The 13,676-nt window shown below is 38.1% G+C and overlaps 1 protein-coding gene across 4 annotated transcripts in view; it reads left to right on the top strand.

Annotated features, from left to right (window-relative positions):
* Positions 1 to 13,676, top strand: part of CCDC14 (coiled-coil domain containing 14) — a 46,103-nt gene that overhangs the window by 11,800 nt on the left and 20,627 nt on the right. For all 4 annotated transcript variants that reach the window (XR_009597956.1, XM_042232326.2, XM_012095854.5 and 1 more), the window contains exons 6-9: positions 8,368 to 8,604; positions 8,717 to 8,811; positions 9,690 to 10,188; positions 12,483 to 12,624. Coding sequence is in view for 3 of the 4 variants with exons in the window: in XM_042232326.2 (XP_042088260.1) it covers positions 8,368 to 8,604; positions 8,717 to 8,811; positions 9,690 to 10,188; positions 12,483 to 12,624 (973 nt within the window). In the remaining variant the exon portion in view is untranslated. The remainder of the gene's footprint in view (positions 1 to 8,367; positions 8,605 to 8,716; positions 8,812 to 9,689; positions 10,189 to 12,482; positions 12,625 to 13,676) is intronic.

Here is a 13,676-nt window from a genome sequence, read left to right as displayed (position 1 = left end):
ATCCCTCAACATCGCTCTCTATAAACACAGCCCTGAGAAATGTCCCAGGTACAGAGCTTAGGTCATAGCCTTACATTTTCTTTGGTAAACCCAGCAAAACATGTAGGAGCAGAAGAGACCCATAAAGGAATGTCTCTTAATAATGTAATCCATACAGAGTAGCATCCCAGAGATAGCAGAGCAGAGTGGAGATGGGTAGAAGGTGGGTTTGGTGAAGCAAATGAGAGAGATCTGGCATTCTTAGTCCCTAGCATTAAATTCTTATTTGGATTAGAGTCACATCAGCAGTTCTGGCCTGTTTTCAGTATATAATATTCTTATTGTCTTTCCCCTACACTGTCATCATCAGAAGTTAGGGCCTACTTCCCAAAGGACAATCTCCATTAGGGTTACAGTATAAGAAATGGTTCTCATTGACCAAGGTTTGTTCTTTGGAAGCAGAAACCTCTTTCCCTTTGGTTAAATTACTTCATCTTTCTTTGATTTATCACTGTAGCACTGTCTACAAAGGATCTTTTTTTTTTTCCTTCTTTTTTTGTAGTTAACAGCTGTTAGCCAGTACAAGGTTTTTGCTCTGTTAATCACAGTGCCTAAAATACACAAAAGCTGGGATTTCCCTGGTGGTCCAATGGTTAAGACCCTACACTTCTAATGCAGAGGGCACAGTCTGATGCCTGGTCGGAGAACTAAGATCCTGCATGCCGCTGGATATGGCCAAAAGATTTTTTTTAAATAAAATAAATAAAAATGCCCTTTATCTAAAAAGCACAATTTCTGACAACTCACCAATTTAACATTTTTTTAAAAAATAGGCAAAACTGCATTTCCTTCCTTTTTCATCTCTCCACAGGTGAGATAGTCATAATTAGAGCTTTAGGAATTTATTATAGCATGTTAACTAGTATCTACATATCATTTTAACTTTAACATATGTTATCTTACGACTTTGTGTTACTGTCTTCTGGGGCTTGGGCTCCTTATGTATTTTCTGTGTGGGACCTGCCAGATCGTTGGGTGTCTCTGGAGTCACACCCACCCACCCTGTTGCTTACTCAGAGGAATGAGGCAGAAAGGCAGTTCCAAAAATGCATTGAGAGCTTACCCAAGAGTGCATCTGACATTTAAAAGAAAAAAAATTTTTTTTTAATAAGCAGCTACTTAGATTTTGATAAGTGTATTGAATGCTGTGGGCACATGCTCCTACCTTCAGTATCATATATATATTTCTGCCCTCATCTTGGAGAAATAAACCACTACAGGCAGAATATTTTGAGCATTAATTGCCCCCATCAAGGCCAGGTGTTCTCCATATTTCAAATTATAATAGGCACCCAGCAATGCCTATCTGCAGTAGGTATTCCATATTTGGGTGGCAGGAATTATCTAAAAATTGTACATCCACTTAATGCTTTTTAACTTGTCTTGGATAAATTGTTTTAAGATTTTTGTGTCTTAAATACAGATGTACAACATTATCAATAGAGTTTCACATAGTTTGAGTTAATGGAGGAGTTAAGTAAGACATGTTAATTCTAAAGCTTTGAATTTTAAGAAGTATTTGAAGTTTATTAACTTATGTTGAGTGATGGCATCTGCTGACAAAGGCAAAATACTGTAGCTTAACTTAATCAGAGATGAAGAAGAATATGGTCCACTGGAGAAGGGAATGGCAAACCACTTCAATATTCTTGCCTTGAGAACCCCATGAACAGTATGAAAAGGCAAAATGATAGGATACTGAAAGGGGAACTCACCGGGTTGGTAGGTGCCCCATATGCTCCTGGAGATCAGTGGAGAAATAACTCCAGAAAGAATGAAGGGATGGAGCCAAAGCAAAAACAATACCCAGTTGTAGATGCGACTGGTGATAGAAGCAAGGTCCAGTGCTGTAAAGAGCAATATTGCATAGGAACCTGGAATGTCATGTCCATGAATCAAGGCAAATTGGAAGTGGTCAAACAGGAGATGGCAAGAGTGAACATCGACATTCTAGGAATCAGTGAACAAAAATGGACTGGAATGGGTGAATTTAACTCAGATGACCATTATATCTACTACTGTGGGCAGGAATCCCTTAGAAGAAATGGAGTAGCCATCATGGTCAACAAAAGAGTCTGAAATGCAGTACTTAAATCTCAAAAACGACAGAATGATCTCTGTTCGTTTCCAAGGCAAACCATCCAAGTCTATGCCCCAACCAGTAACACTGAAGAAGCTGAAGTTGAACGGTTCTATGAAGACCTACAAGACCTTTTAGAACTAACATCCAAAAAAGATGTCCTTTTCATTCTAGGGGACTGGAATGCAAAAGTAGGAAGTCAAGAAACACCTGGAGTAACAGGCAAATTTGGCTTTGGAATACGGAATGAAGCAGGGCAAAGGCTAATAGAGTTTTGCCAAGAGAATGCACTGGTCATAGCAAACACCCTCTTCCAACAACACAAGAGAAGACTCTACACATGGACATCACCAGATGGTCAACACCGAAATCAGATTGATTATATTCTTTGCAGCCAAAGATGGAGAAGCTTTATACAGTCAGCAAAAACAAGACTGGGAGCTCACTGTGGCTCAGATCATAAACTCCTTATTGCCAAATTCAGACTTAAATTGAAAAAAGTAGGGAAAACCACTAGACCATTCAGGTATGACCTAAATCAAATCCCTTATGATTATACAGTAGAAGTGAGAAATAGATTTAAGGACTAGATCTGATAGAGTGCCTGATGGACTATGGATGGAGGTTCGTGACATTGTTCAGGAGACAGGGATCAAGACCATCCCCACTGAAAAGAAATGCAAAAAAGCAAAATGGCTGTCTGGGGAGGCCTTACAAATAGCTGTGAAAAGAAGAGAAGCAAAAAGCAAAGGAGAAAAGGAAAGATATAAGCATCTGAATGCAGAATTTGAAAGAACATCAAGAAGAGATAAGAAAGCCTTCCTCAGCGATTAATGCAAAGAAATAGAGGAAAACAACAGAATGGGAAAGACTAGAGATCTCTTTAAGAAAATTAGAGATACCAAGGGAACATTTCATGCAAAGATGGGCTTGATAAAGGACAGAAATGGTATGGACCTAACAGAAGCAGAAGATGTGGCAGAAGAGGTGGCAAGAATACACAGAAGAACTGTACAAAAAAGATCTTCAGGACCCAGATAATCACGATGGTGTGATCACTCACCTAGAGCCAGACATCCTGGAATGTGAAGTCAAGTGGGCCTTAGAAAGCATCACTAGGAACAAAGCTAGTGGAGGTGATGGAATTCCAGTGGAGCTGTTTCAAATCCTGAAAGATGATGCTGTGAAAATGCTGCACTCAGTATGCCAGTAAATTTGGAAAACTCATCAGTGGCCACAGGACTGGAAAGGTCCATTTTTATTCTAATCCCAAAGACAGGCAATGCCAAAGAATGCTCAAACTACCGCACAACGGCACTCATCTCACACACTAGTAAAGTAATGCTCAAGATTCTCTAAGCCAGGCTTTAGCAATACGTGAACCGTGAACTTCCTGATGTTCAAGCTGGTTTTAGAAAAGGCAGAGGAACCAGAGATCAAATTGCCAACATCCGCTGGATCATGGAAAAGCAAGAGTTCCAGAAAAACATCTCTTTCTGCTTTATTGACTATACCAAAGCCTTTGACTGTGTGGATCACAATCAACTGGAAAATTCTGAAAGAGATGGGAATACCAGACCACCTGACCTGCCTCTTGAGGAACCTGTATGCAGGTCAGGAAGCAACAGTTAGACCTGGACATGGAACAACAGACTGGTTCCAAACAGGAAAAGGAGTCCCTCAAGGTTGTATATTGTCGCCCTGCTTATTTAACTTCTATGCAGAGTACATCATGAGAAATGCTGGACTGGAAGAAACACAAGCTGGAATCAAGATTGCCGGGAGAAATATCAATCACCTCAGATATGCAGATGACACCACCCTTATGGCAGAAAGTGAAGAGGAGCTAAAAAGCCTCTTGATGAAAGTGAAAGAGGAGAGTGAAAAGTTGGCTTACAGCTCAACATTCAGAAAACGAAGATCATGGCATCTGGTCCCATCACTTCATGGGAAATAGATGGGGTAACAGTGGAAACAGTGGCTGACTTTATTTTTCTGGGCTCCAAAATCACTGCAGATGGTGATTGCAACCATGAAATTAAGACGCTTACTCCTTGAGAGGAAAGTTATGACCAACCTAGATAACATATTCAAAAGCAGAGATATTACTTTGCCAACAAAGGTCTGTCTAGTCAAGCTATTGTTTTTCCAGTGGTCATGTATGGATGTGAGAGTTGGACTGTGAAAAAGCTGAGCATCGAAGAATTGATGCTTTTGAACTGTGGTGTTGGAGAAGACTCTTGAGAGTCCCTTGGACTTCAAGGAGATCCAACCAGTCCATCCTAAGGGAGATCAGTCCTGGGTGTTCATTGGAAGGCTGATGCTGAAGCTGAAACTCCAATACTTTGGCCACCTCATGCAAAGAGTTGACTCATTGGAAAAGACTCTGCTGCTGGGAGGGATTGGGGGCAGAAGGAGAAGGGGACGACAGAGGATGAGATGGCTGGGTGGCATCACCAACTCGATGGACATGAGTTTGAGTGAACTCCGGGAGTTGGTGATGGACAGGGAGGCCTGGAGTGCTGTAATTCATGGGGTGGCAAGGAGTCGGACACGACTGAGAGACTGAACTGAAACAGAGATTGTGAAAGCCATCTCTTGAAAAGAAATGAATGAGTGCCGGTGCTTGGGACCTATGAGTATAAAATCTGAGAATTCCTGAAACCAGACAAATATGGAGCCGAAGGAAATCCAAGAGCAGAAGAGAGACCTAGGACTTAGGAGGAAAGGAAGAGCAATGTGCTAGATGGCTGTGGGCTGCATGGGATCTCAGCTTTCATCATTTTAGATTTCAAAGTTAAGACTATTTTAGGAGGATACTTTTCCTTTTTATTTATTATAAATTGTATTTCCACTAAGGATTTCCTTCGTGGTCCAGTGGCTAATACTCCACAGTCCCAGTGCAGGGGGACCCAGGTTCTATCCCTGGTCAGGGAACTAGATCCCACATGCCACAACTGAAAAGATCTCACTTTCTAATGGCAGAAAGTAAGAAGAGCTAAAGTGCCTCTTGATGAGAGTGAAAGAGGAGAGTGAAAAAGCTGGCTTGAAACTCAACATTAAAAAAACTAAGGTCATGGTATCTGGTCCCATCATTTCATGGCAAGTAGAAGGGGCAAATGTAGAAGTAGTAACAGATTTTATTTTCTTGACTGCGGACAATGACTGCAGTCATGAAATTAAAAGATACTTGCTTCTTGGAAGGAAAGCTATGACAAACTTAGCCTATTAAAAAGCAGAGACATCACTTTGCTGACAAAGATTGTATAGTCAAAGCTAGGCCTTTCCAGTAGTCATGTACAGATGTGAGAGTTGGACCATAAAGAAGGGTGAGTGCTAAAAAATTGATGCTTTTGTACTGTGGTGCTGGAGAAGACTCTTGAGAATCCTTTGGACTGCAAGGAGATCAAACCAGTCAATCCTAAAGGAAATCAGCCCTGAATATTCATTGAAAGGACTGATGCTGAAGCTCCAATAATTTGGCCACCTGATGTGAAGAGCTGACTCATTGGAAAAGAGTCAGCTGATGCTGGAAAAGATTGAAGGGAAAAGGAGAAGGAGTCAGCAGAGGATGAGATGGCTAGACGACTCAATGGATATGAATTTGAGCAAACTGGGAGATAGTGGAGAACAGAGGAGGAGGTGTACTGCAATCTAGGAGGTTGCAAATAGTTGGACACGACTTAGTGACTCAACAACATTTCCAGTTTTTTTTTTTTTTAACAGAAATGTTTATTAACCAGTTTGTTTTAGTTCATATATTCAGAGAGTGAAGAGTAAGTTGTTGCATGTCACCTTAGAGGGGAAATGGTTAGAGATTTATTAGTGATATCAGTTGGGAAGATCTATGAATATAAAATATTTATTTGGCCCTATTAAGACTTTGGAGCCATTTGGTAATGGCTGTAACATTTATTGAGTTCTTACTATGTGCTAGACAATGATGGTTTACATGTGCTATTTAATTTTCATAACAGTGTTATAAAACAGGTAATGCTCTTATCATCATTTTTCTGATGAGGAAGAAGCGTCCAAGAGAGGTTAAATAATTTGCCAAAAGTTATTCAGCTATTAATTGTTAAAGCTCATATGCAGGCCAGGGAAGTATGTTCGCACCAACAGGTTATCACAAAGGAAAGAATAACTCAAGTCAAAATAGATGCATCCAGTATCTCCAACCATTTTCATAGTCAAATAAAAATTTAGTAGTAGTTTTCTGTGTTTATTGGTTATAATATTTCATTTGCCTCTAACGTTTTGCTTTTACTTGTAGGTTTTTTGCTTTTACTTGTAGGTTTTATGCTTTTAGCAGTGTTTTTATTTTCAATAAATTGTGTATGTATTTAGGGAATTCCATACCATTTAAAAAATTTTAACTTTTCACTTTTTAAGTAAGGATTAACTTTAATAAAGCAAGTGTATAAATCTCAATAAATATTTGCATATGTGTACATCCGTGTAGTTGACCACCCAGTTGGAAATAAAGAACGATTTCAGTACCCTACCAGGCTCCTATCCATCAGTATTCTCATTATTGCCTGTCTCCTCATCCTTGAATAAACACTTTTCTGACTTCTTTCTCAATTGGATAGTTTTACTATCTTTGAACTTCATGTACACTGTGAAAATGCAGCTGTACACTGTGTAGTCTTGCGTCTGACTGTCACACAGCGTATCTGTTAACTTCATATGGGCGGCCAGAGTATATCAGTACTTTTTTCTTTTCCATTGCGGTATAGTATTCCATCATATGGCTACACCACAGTTCATCCATTTCTACTATTCATGACTGTTTGGGTTTTCAGTTGGGGCTACTGCTAATAAAGCTGTTGTGAACATTCTTGTACACATTTTTTAGTAGACATAATACTCATTTCTGTCAGGTATATTCCCCGAAATATAACTGCTGTATCATAAAATATATGTTTAGCTTTGGTAAGCTTTTGCCAAAAAGTGTATGTTTTTCTAAGTTTGTTTTGTACTCTGATAATCTATGATCTAACAAGAATACCCTCATTTCTGTTAATAGTCTTTAAAACAATTTGGGAAGGGAATCTTATTAGACAAAGAAATAGATTTTGATAGTGATCTGTGGAGTAGTCCTAAGTAGAAAACTGTTATTTTTCATGTATTAATTACTCTGTACATAGATTAATACAAAACTAATGAGGTTTGAGAGACAGCCCTGCCTAAAGAAGCTTATCGTTTAGTCAGACAAGAGAGTGAAAGATAAGCAATATAGTACAGTATCCAAGTGACACATGAGTAGTATAGACAGTATGTACTGTGGCATGGTGAAGAGCAGTCACTAGACTGGAATGACTGGAGAAGGCTTCAGAGGAGCTTTGCTGAGTTAGGTAGAATTGAATTGAAAGGTATGGTTCATCATGAGTAATATTATAGGAAAGGGGGAAAAGCTTGTAGGTGTCTAAATTGGTCTGACTGGATTGAAAGATTTCTTAGTTGAGGGTGATGGAAAGATGGTTGGAAAATTATGTTGTGGTTAGGCTTTTGAGACTTTAAATGTCAGGTTAAGGTCTTATTTGAGAGCTCAATGTGTAGATTAATTCACTTTCTCTAAAAGCTCTGATTTATTTATTATTGTTGTTATTATTAGCATCATTATCATCAAAGCATCATACTTGTACAAGGTATTCTATCTTTCTGTTCCATTCTCCCTCTCAGGAGCATTCCATTTAGTTCAGTCACTCAGTCATGTCTGACTCTTTGCGAACCCATGGACTGTAGCATGCCAGGCTTCCCTGTCTATCGCCAACTCCCAGAGCTTTCCTCAAACTCATGTGCATCGAGTCAGTGATGCCACCCAACCATCTCATCCTCTGTCATCCCCTTCTTCTCCTGCCTTCAACTTTCCCAGCATCAAAAACTGACTTTTCCAATGAGTCAGTTCTTCCAGTGAGTCAGTTCTTATCAGGTGGCCAAAGTATTGGAGTTTCAGCATCAGCATCAGTCCTTCCAATGACTCCTTTCTCAACTCAAGTGCATTATGAGTAGCATTTAATAGAGATTTTAAAGACATAGTATAAGTTAATTTTGAGGAGAACCTGATTCATTACTTCCTTTTAAAAAAAGAATTTGAGGTGATTTTCTTTAAGGGTGATCACACTCTGTAAAGTATGTGATGAATCAAGTTACTTCTGAGAGCCCTTTTTTCCTCTAATACCTTTGGTAAAGGTTTTTGAAAAGAACCATATTTCAGAAATTGTTTTCCCCTTTTTCCATATTAGTATCTTCAGATAATAAGAAGCGGATACCTAATGATGCTTCTGTTGGAAGTGAAAGAGACTCATCAGATATACTGCAAAATTGGTCACTACAAGACCATTGTGGAATGTATTCACCCTTAATATACCAAGCTCTTTGCGAACATGTGCAGACTCAAATGTCACTGATGAATAACTTGGCTTCAAAGAACAACCCTAATGGAATTCCTACTGCATCTTGCCACACTGTGTCTGGTTCTGGTTAGTATGAATGATGTTTTAAAAAGCATGAATGTACGCTCTAATTAAGTTGCGTGGTAATTGTATAAGCAGTCTGAGATGTGAATGACTTTTTCTCCCTTTAACATTTTAGAATCTCAGACGTCTTCACCTTCTAGTTATGGTTTACGCACTTCTATCCCAGTCCGGTTACCTCAGCAGCCACCTTGCCCTCCAATGGTTCATTCTGTGAGTGCAGTTTATATACTATATAAGTAATAATTTGCTTTTAGAAATTGTCATCTTGAGAGAAAGTTTAATTTGCTGATTGTATCTAAATGCCCTAGGATGTAAAGACCAATTATTTTTTGAGTTATTTTTTATTAGAAAAGTTTGCCTGTTAATTGAGGACAGTGGTGGGCAGGGGGAAGGAAAAAGATTACTAGAAGAAAAAAAAATCACCCATACCTACCACCGAAGCACAACTGCTGTTAACGCATTGATAGAGCGTGTTCCAGTCATTTAATTCTTTGTGTAGGTTTCGTTTTCTTTTAATTTGTTAAGTAAACTTTCTTTTAAAAATATCATCATAATTTTATGTAGTTTTACATGCTGCTTTTAATTCACTTAACATTTAATTGTGATTTACCTTTTGTAAATTTTTACTAAGTTCTTACTACTCTATTTAGTGGATATACCATGGTCTGTGTAACTCCTCACCTATGGTTAGACATTTAAATAAGTTTTTTACTACTGTAACATTTCTCTAAATATGTTTATGCAGAAGTCTTTTCAGCTTATTTTCTACCCTGTGATTTCCCAAAGTGGAAATTTATTTTAGTCCCGAAGTAGACTAATTTTTGATGCCTTTAAACCATTTATGATATTTGCAAACAATCTATTTTGGTCATGGCTTTATAATGTTCCCATATTACTGAGTGAACTAATTAAGCTTTAAAAATGCAGAATAGTGAGCTAAGGGGAAATTGACTTATTCACTGGTAATCTGGAATTCCATCCTGCGAATGTCATCTTCTAACATTTTGCGTTTGAGTTTATTGTAATTAATGCCCACAAGTCAGTGCTCATTATTTTTGAAGTCTTAGCTTGTTTTTTTCTTTCTTTAGGAAGTTCAGACTGATGGTGACAGTCAGCTTGCATCACAAGGAAGAACAATTTCTGTGAACTGTACTGATGATGTTGTAAGGAATTCCTTCAATACCTGTCTTGGAGTTTCATGTAACCTGCCCCAAACTGGCAAACCAGCTACTCCAACATTTCAGCAACTGGGTCTTGCTAATGGGGTTCCGCCAAAAAGACTTTCTGAGGAACCAGACTTACTGAAGTGTTTCCAAACATACATGAAACTGTTGCGTTCTCATCCTGACAGTCCCACTGGCCACAGCCCCACCCTATTACAGCCAGCTTTCTTGGCTACTAATGAAGAAAAATGTGCTAATGAACACATTGGTGAGGTCAGAAGTGAAGGAAAGGATTTAAACATACCTCTGCGAGATTCAAGAATAAAGGATGTGCAGAAGGCAAAAAACGTGAACCAGAGTGCTGAGAAAGTTAGAACTATCAAGTATCTGTTGGGAGAGCTCAAGGTCCTGGTAGCAGAACAAGGTAGATAAGTACTTTCTTTATAATTTTCTATGGCATGTCATCATTTAAATTCAGGATAATCAACATGAAGTTTGTGATATTTTCCATAGAAGTATGTCTTATGCTAATGAGGAAATGAGTTTTGTCTGTTTTATTCTTATTTTGTGGGTTTTTGCTCCCTGTTGTTTCCTGTGGATTTGAAATATGCTAGGGAATATTATTCTTTCACTTGTAAGTGTGTGTTCATTCTACTTGATTCAAAGGGACCTTGAAAAGATTCAACCAAAGAAAATTTATAGAGATAAATTTTAAGGGGTTGGAGGACATGGTTAACTCCCTAGAACAGAGTGATAATTTTTCCTACTTTAAAAGATGTAGAAGTTTTCCTCTCATCATTTATTTAATAACTGTTACAATGTTTAACAAATCTCACTTTGAGAAGGAACCTAAATCTTCTGATGCCCTTTTCCATTCACTCTTAAGGTATTCTATTAATCAAGAAAAATATCTTAGGTGGAGTCATGCGATATTTGAGCCAGGTTGTATTCATTTTCATTATGTATGTATATTCTGAATAATGACTTTCACTTGGAGTTAGTTACACATTTGTCATCTAGAAAACACAGTAATTGATTATAGAAGTTCTGAGTACCTAATATTTGCAGTCTGACAAAAAAATTACCAAATCTTAAAATTTATCTGTATTATTAGGATTGTAGCACTGTTAGTCCTGTGGTTCAGTATATTAAAATCTCCTGTATTTTCAGACTGTTAATTCATTAGTATTCTCTTAACTGAGTACTAAATCGTTGGTAACAATTATAATAGTAGTAATATTAGCTATCACTTATTGAGCACTTAGCATGTGCCCAGCACTGTGCTAAGTGTTTTATATGCATTATCTCATTTAATCCTCACAGCAACCCTATGAGGTACTATTATTGTCCCCATTTTACAGATGAGGAAACTGAGGCTTGGAGAACAGTATTTCATTTAATCCTCTCAGCAACCCCATGAGGTACTGTTGTTATCCATTTAACCATGAAGAAACCTAGGCTTCAAGAATTAAGTAATTTGACTAAGGTACATTGCAGGAAAATGGTGGAGCCCAGGTCTCTGCCCCCAATGCTTTCATGCAAAACCCCTCTACAGAGCATTCTGCTCTGTAATTGGGCACAGTTGTTTACTGTATGCATGTAAACTTTCCATTAAGGTGTTAAAGTACTTGTGGAATTATTAACTTTTTGTAGCTGAATACTTTATCTCTTTTGGGTATCAGATAGTTAATATTATATTTATTAAATGTTTTCATTTCACAGAAATTTTGGTTTAATTGAAGTATAGTTGCTTTACAGTGTTGAATGAGTTTCTCCTGTACAGCAAAGTGCATCAGTTGTATGCATACATGTATCCACTCTTTTTAAAATTTTCTTCCTGTTTAGGCCACCATAGATCAAGTAGGATTCCCTGTGCTGTGCCATAGGTTCTCATTAGTGATCTGGTTTTACATAGTACTGTACGTATATCAACCCTCATCTCCCAGTTCATCCCACCTTCTCCCTCCTTGCTGGCCATAAGCTTTTTTGCTACATTTGTGACTCTATTTCTGCTTTGCAAATAAATTCATCTGTACCATTTTTCCAGCCGTTCACAGAAAATCTGAATAAAAATGAACAAAAGTAAAAGGACAAGAGATCTAAAATCTACCTTCTACCTGTATCTTTTTGCCACCTCCCAAATCATCCACTCTCCACAGTTAATGACAAAAATGATACTGCTTTTGATGCTGTATCAAATGAAGTATAGCTGCTTGTGTTAAATTTACTTTATAAAGTTAAATAATAAAACCTTATCTTAGTAGACCCTCCCTCAATATATTTCCAAATTGAATCATCAGAAGTGAATTATTCGCTTAATGCCAGGATCAAAGGTTATGTTGTTAATACTAAAATCAATTATAAGAAACCCTTTAGTAATTATAGGAACATGTGGACTAGGAGATATATATAAACCATCTTCCTACTAGACACTTTAACTGAAAAAAAAATCACTGATATCATAATTCTGTGACTTAACATAAATCTTTAGTTTACTGAACTTAATGCCTTTAGAATTCTTCTCAATAAGGAAATGCAGACTACAGGAAAAAGGAAAATAGGATTTGTATAATAAATTCATAAATAACTGAGTTGAGTTTGTTTATAGTACATATGTATGTATGTGAAATGTTTTCTTTTTTAGTAATACATATGAATAATCTTATCAAAAAAGCAATTTATAATACAGTGTTTACTCATTTCTTCTCTTTTTTATAGAAGATTCAGAAATTCAGAGGTTGATTACAGAACTGGAGATGTGTATATCTCTGCTTCCAGCCGTAAGTGCAAACACAAATATTCAGGTTGAAATAGCACTGGCCGTGCAGCCACTAAGAAGTGAAAATGCTCATTTACGCAGGTAAGAGTTGCGCTTCGAATTGTTTTGTCTCCATGCAGAGATGTCCCATGGCCAGAACAAAAATGCCTGATGAGATATCTAGGGCTTTGTAAGGAAAATAGACGTAGTCTCACTGTGTTTATACTCTTAATCCTCTATTTTCCAAATACTGACAGCAGTCTCTAACTCTTCCATTATTTGTGCCCACTAGGATATATTTTTTCACAACTTTTTCACACCTGCTGTCACTTGGTTGGTAACAAATAGAGAGGTATTTATTAGGCTACTCTAGGCTATGCAGTCCATGGACTGTATCATCCATGGGGTCGCAAAGAGTCGGACACGACTGAGCGACTTTCACTTTCACTTTCAGGCTATACGGTGCTTGTGCTCAGTTGCTTCAGTCATGTTCGACTCTGCAACCCCATGGACAGTAGCCTGCCAGGCTCCTCTGTCCACGGGATTTCCCAGGCGAGCATACTGGAGGAGTGAGTTGCATTTCCTTCTCCAGGGCATCTTCCTGACCCCAGGGATCAAATCTGGGTCTCCTACATTGCAGGGGAATTCTTTACTGCTGAGCCACCTGGGAAGCCCATAACTTAGACTCTGTGTATTATTTATCTTGCTATTGTGACCGTAGGAAATATCGATAGTTGTTATTTATTTCTATTTCTTAGAACATTTTTCTTTGATTGATTGATTGATTTTTATCTTTTGGCTGCGCTGGGTGTTCGTTGCTTTGCGTGGACTTTCTCTAGTTGCAGCAAGCAGGGGCTACTCTTTGTTGTGGTGTGTGGACTTCTCATTGCGGTGGCTTCTCTTCAGGCAGAGCACAGGCTCTACGTGCTCAGGCTTCAGTAGTTGCGGCCTGCAGGCTCAGCAGTTGTGGTGCACGGGCTTAGTTTCTCAGTGGCATGTGGAATCTTCCCAAACCAGGGATTGAACCTGTGTCCCCTGCACTGGCAGGCAAATTCTTATACACTGTGACACTGGGGAAGTTGCAGAACATTTTAAAATTGCTTTAGGAGCTAATTTATAAGCCACTTTATCTTTTTTAAATATAAATTTATTTC

Source organism: Ovis aries, chromosome 1, assembly GCF_016772045.2.
Source record: "Ovis aries strain OAR_USU_Benz2616 breed Rambouillet chromosome 1, ARS-UI_Ramb_v3.0, whole genome shotgun sequence".
NCBI classification, from domain to species: Eukaryota; Metazoa; Chordata; class Mammalia; order Artiodactyla; family Bovidae; genus Ovis; species Ovis aries.
The sequence above is the reverse complement of the archived record's forward strand: the minus strand, read 5'-3'. Positions and strand labels throughout refer to the sequence as shown.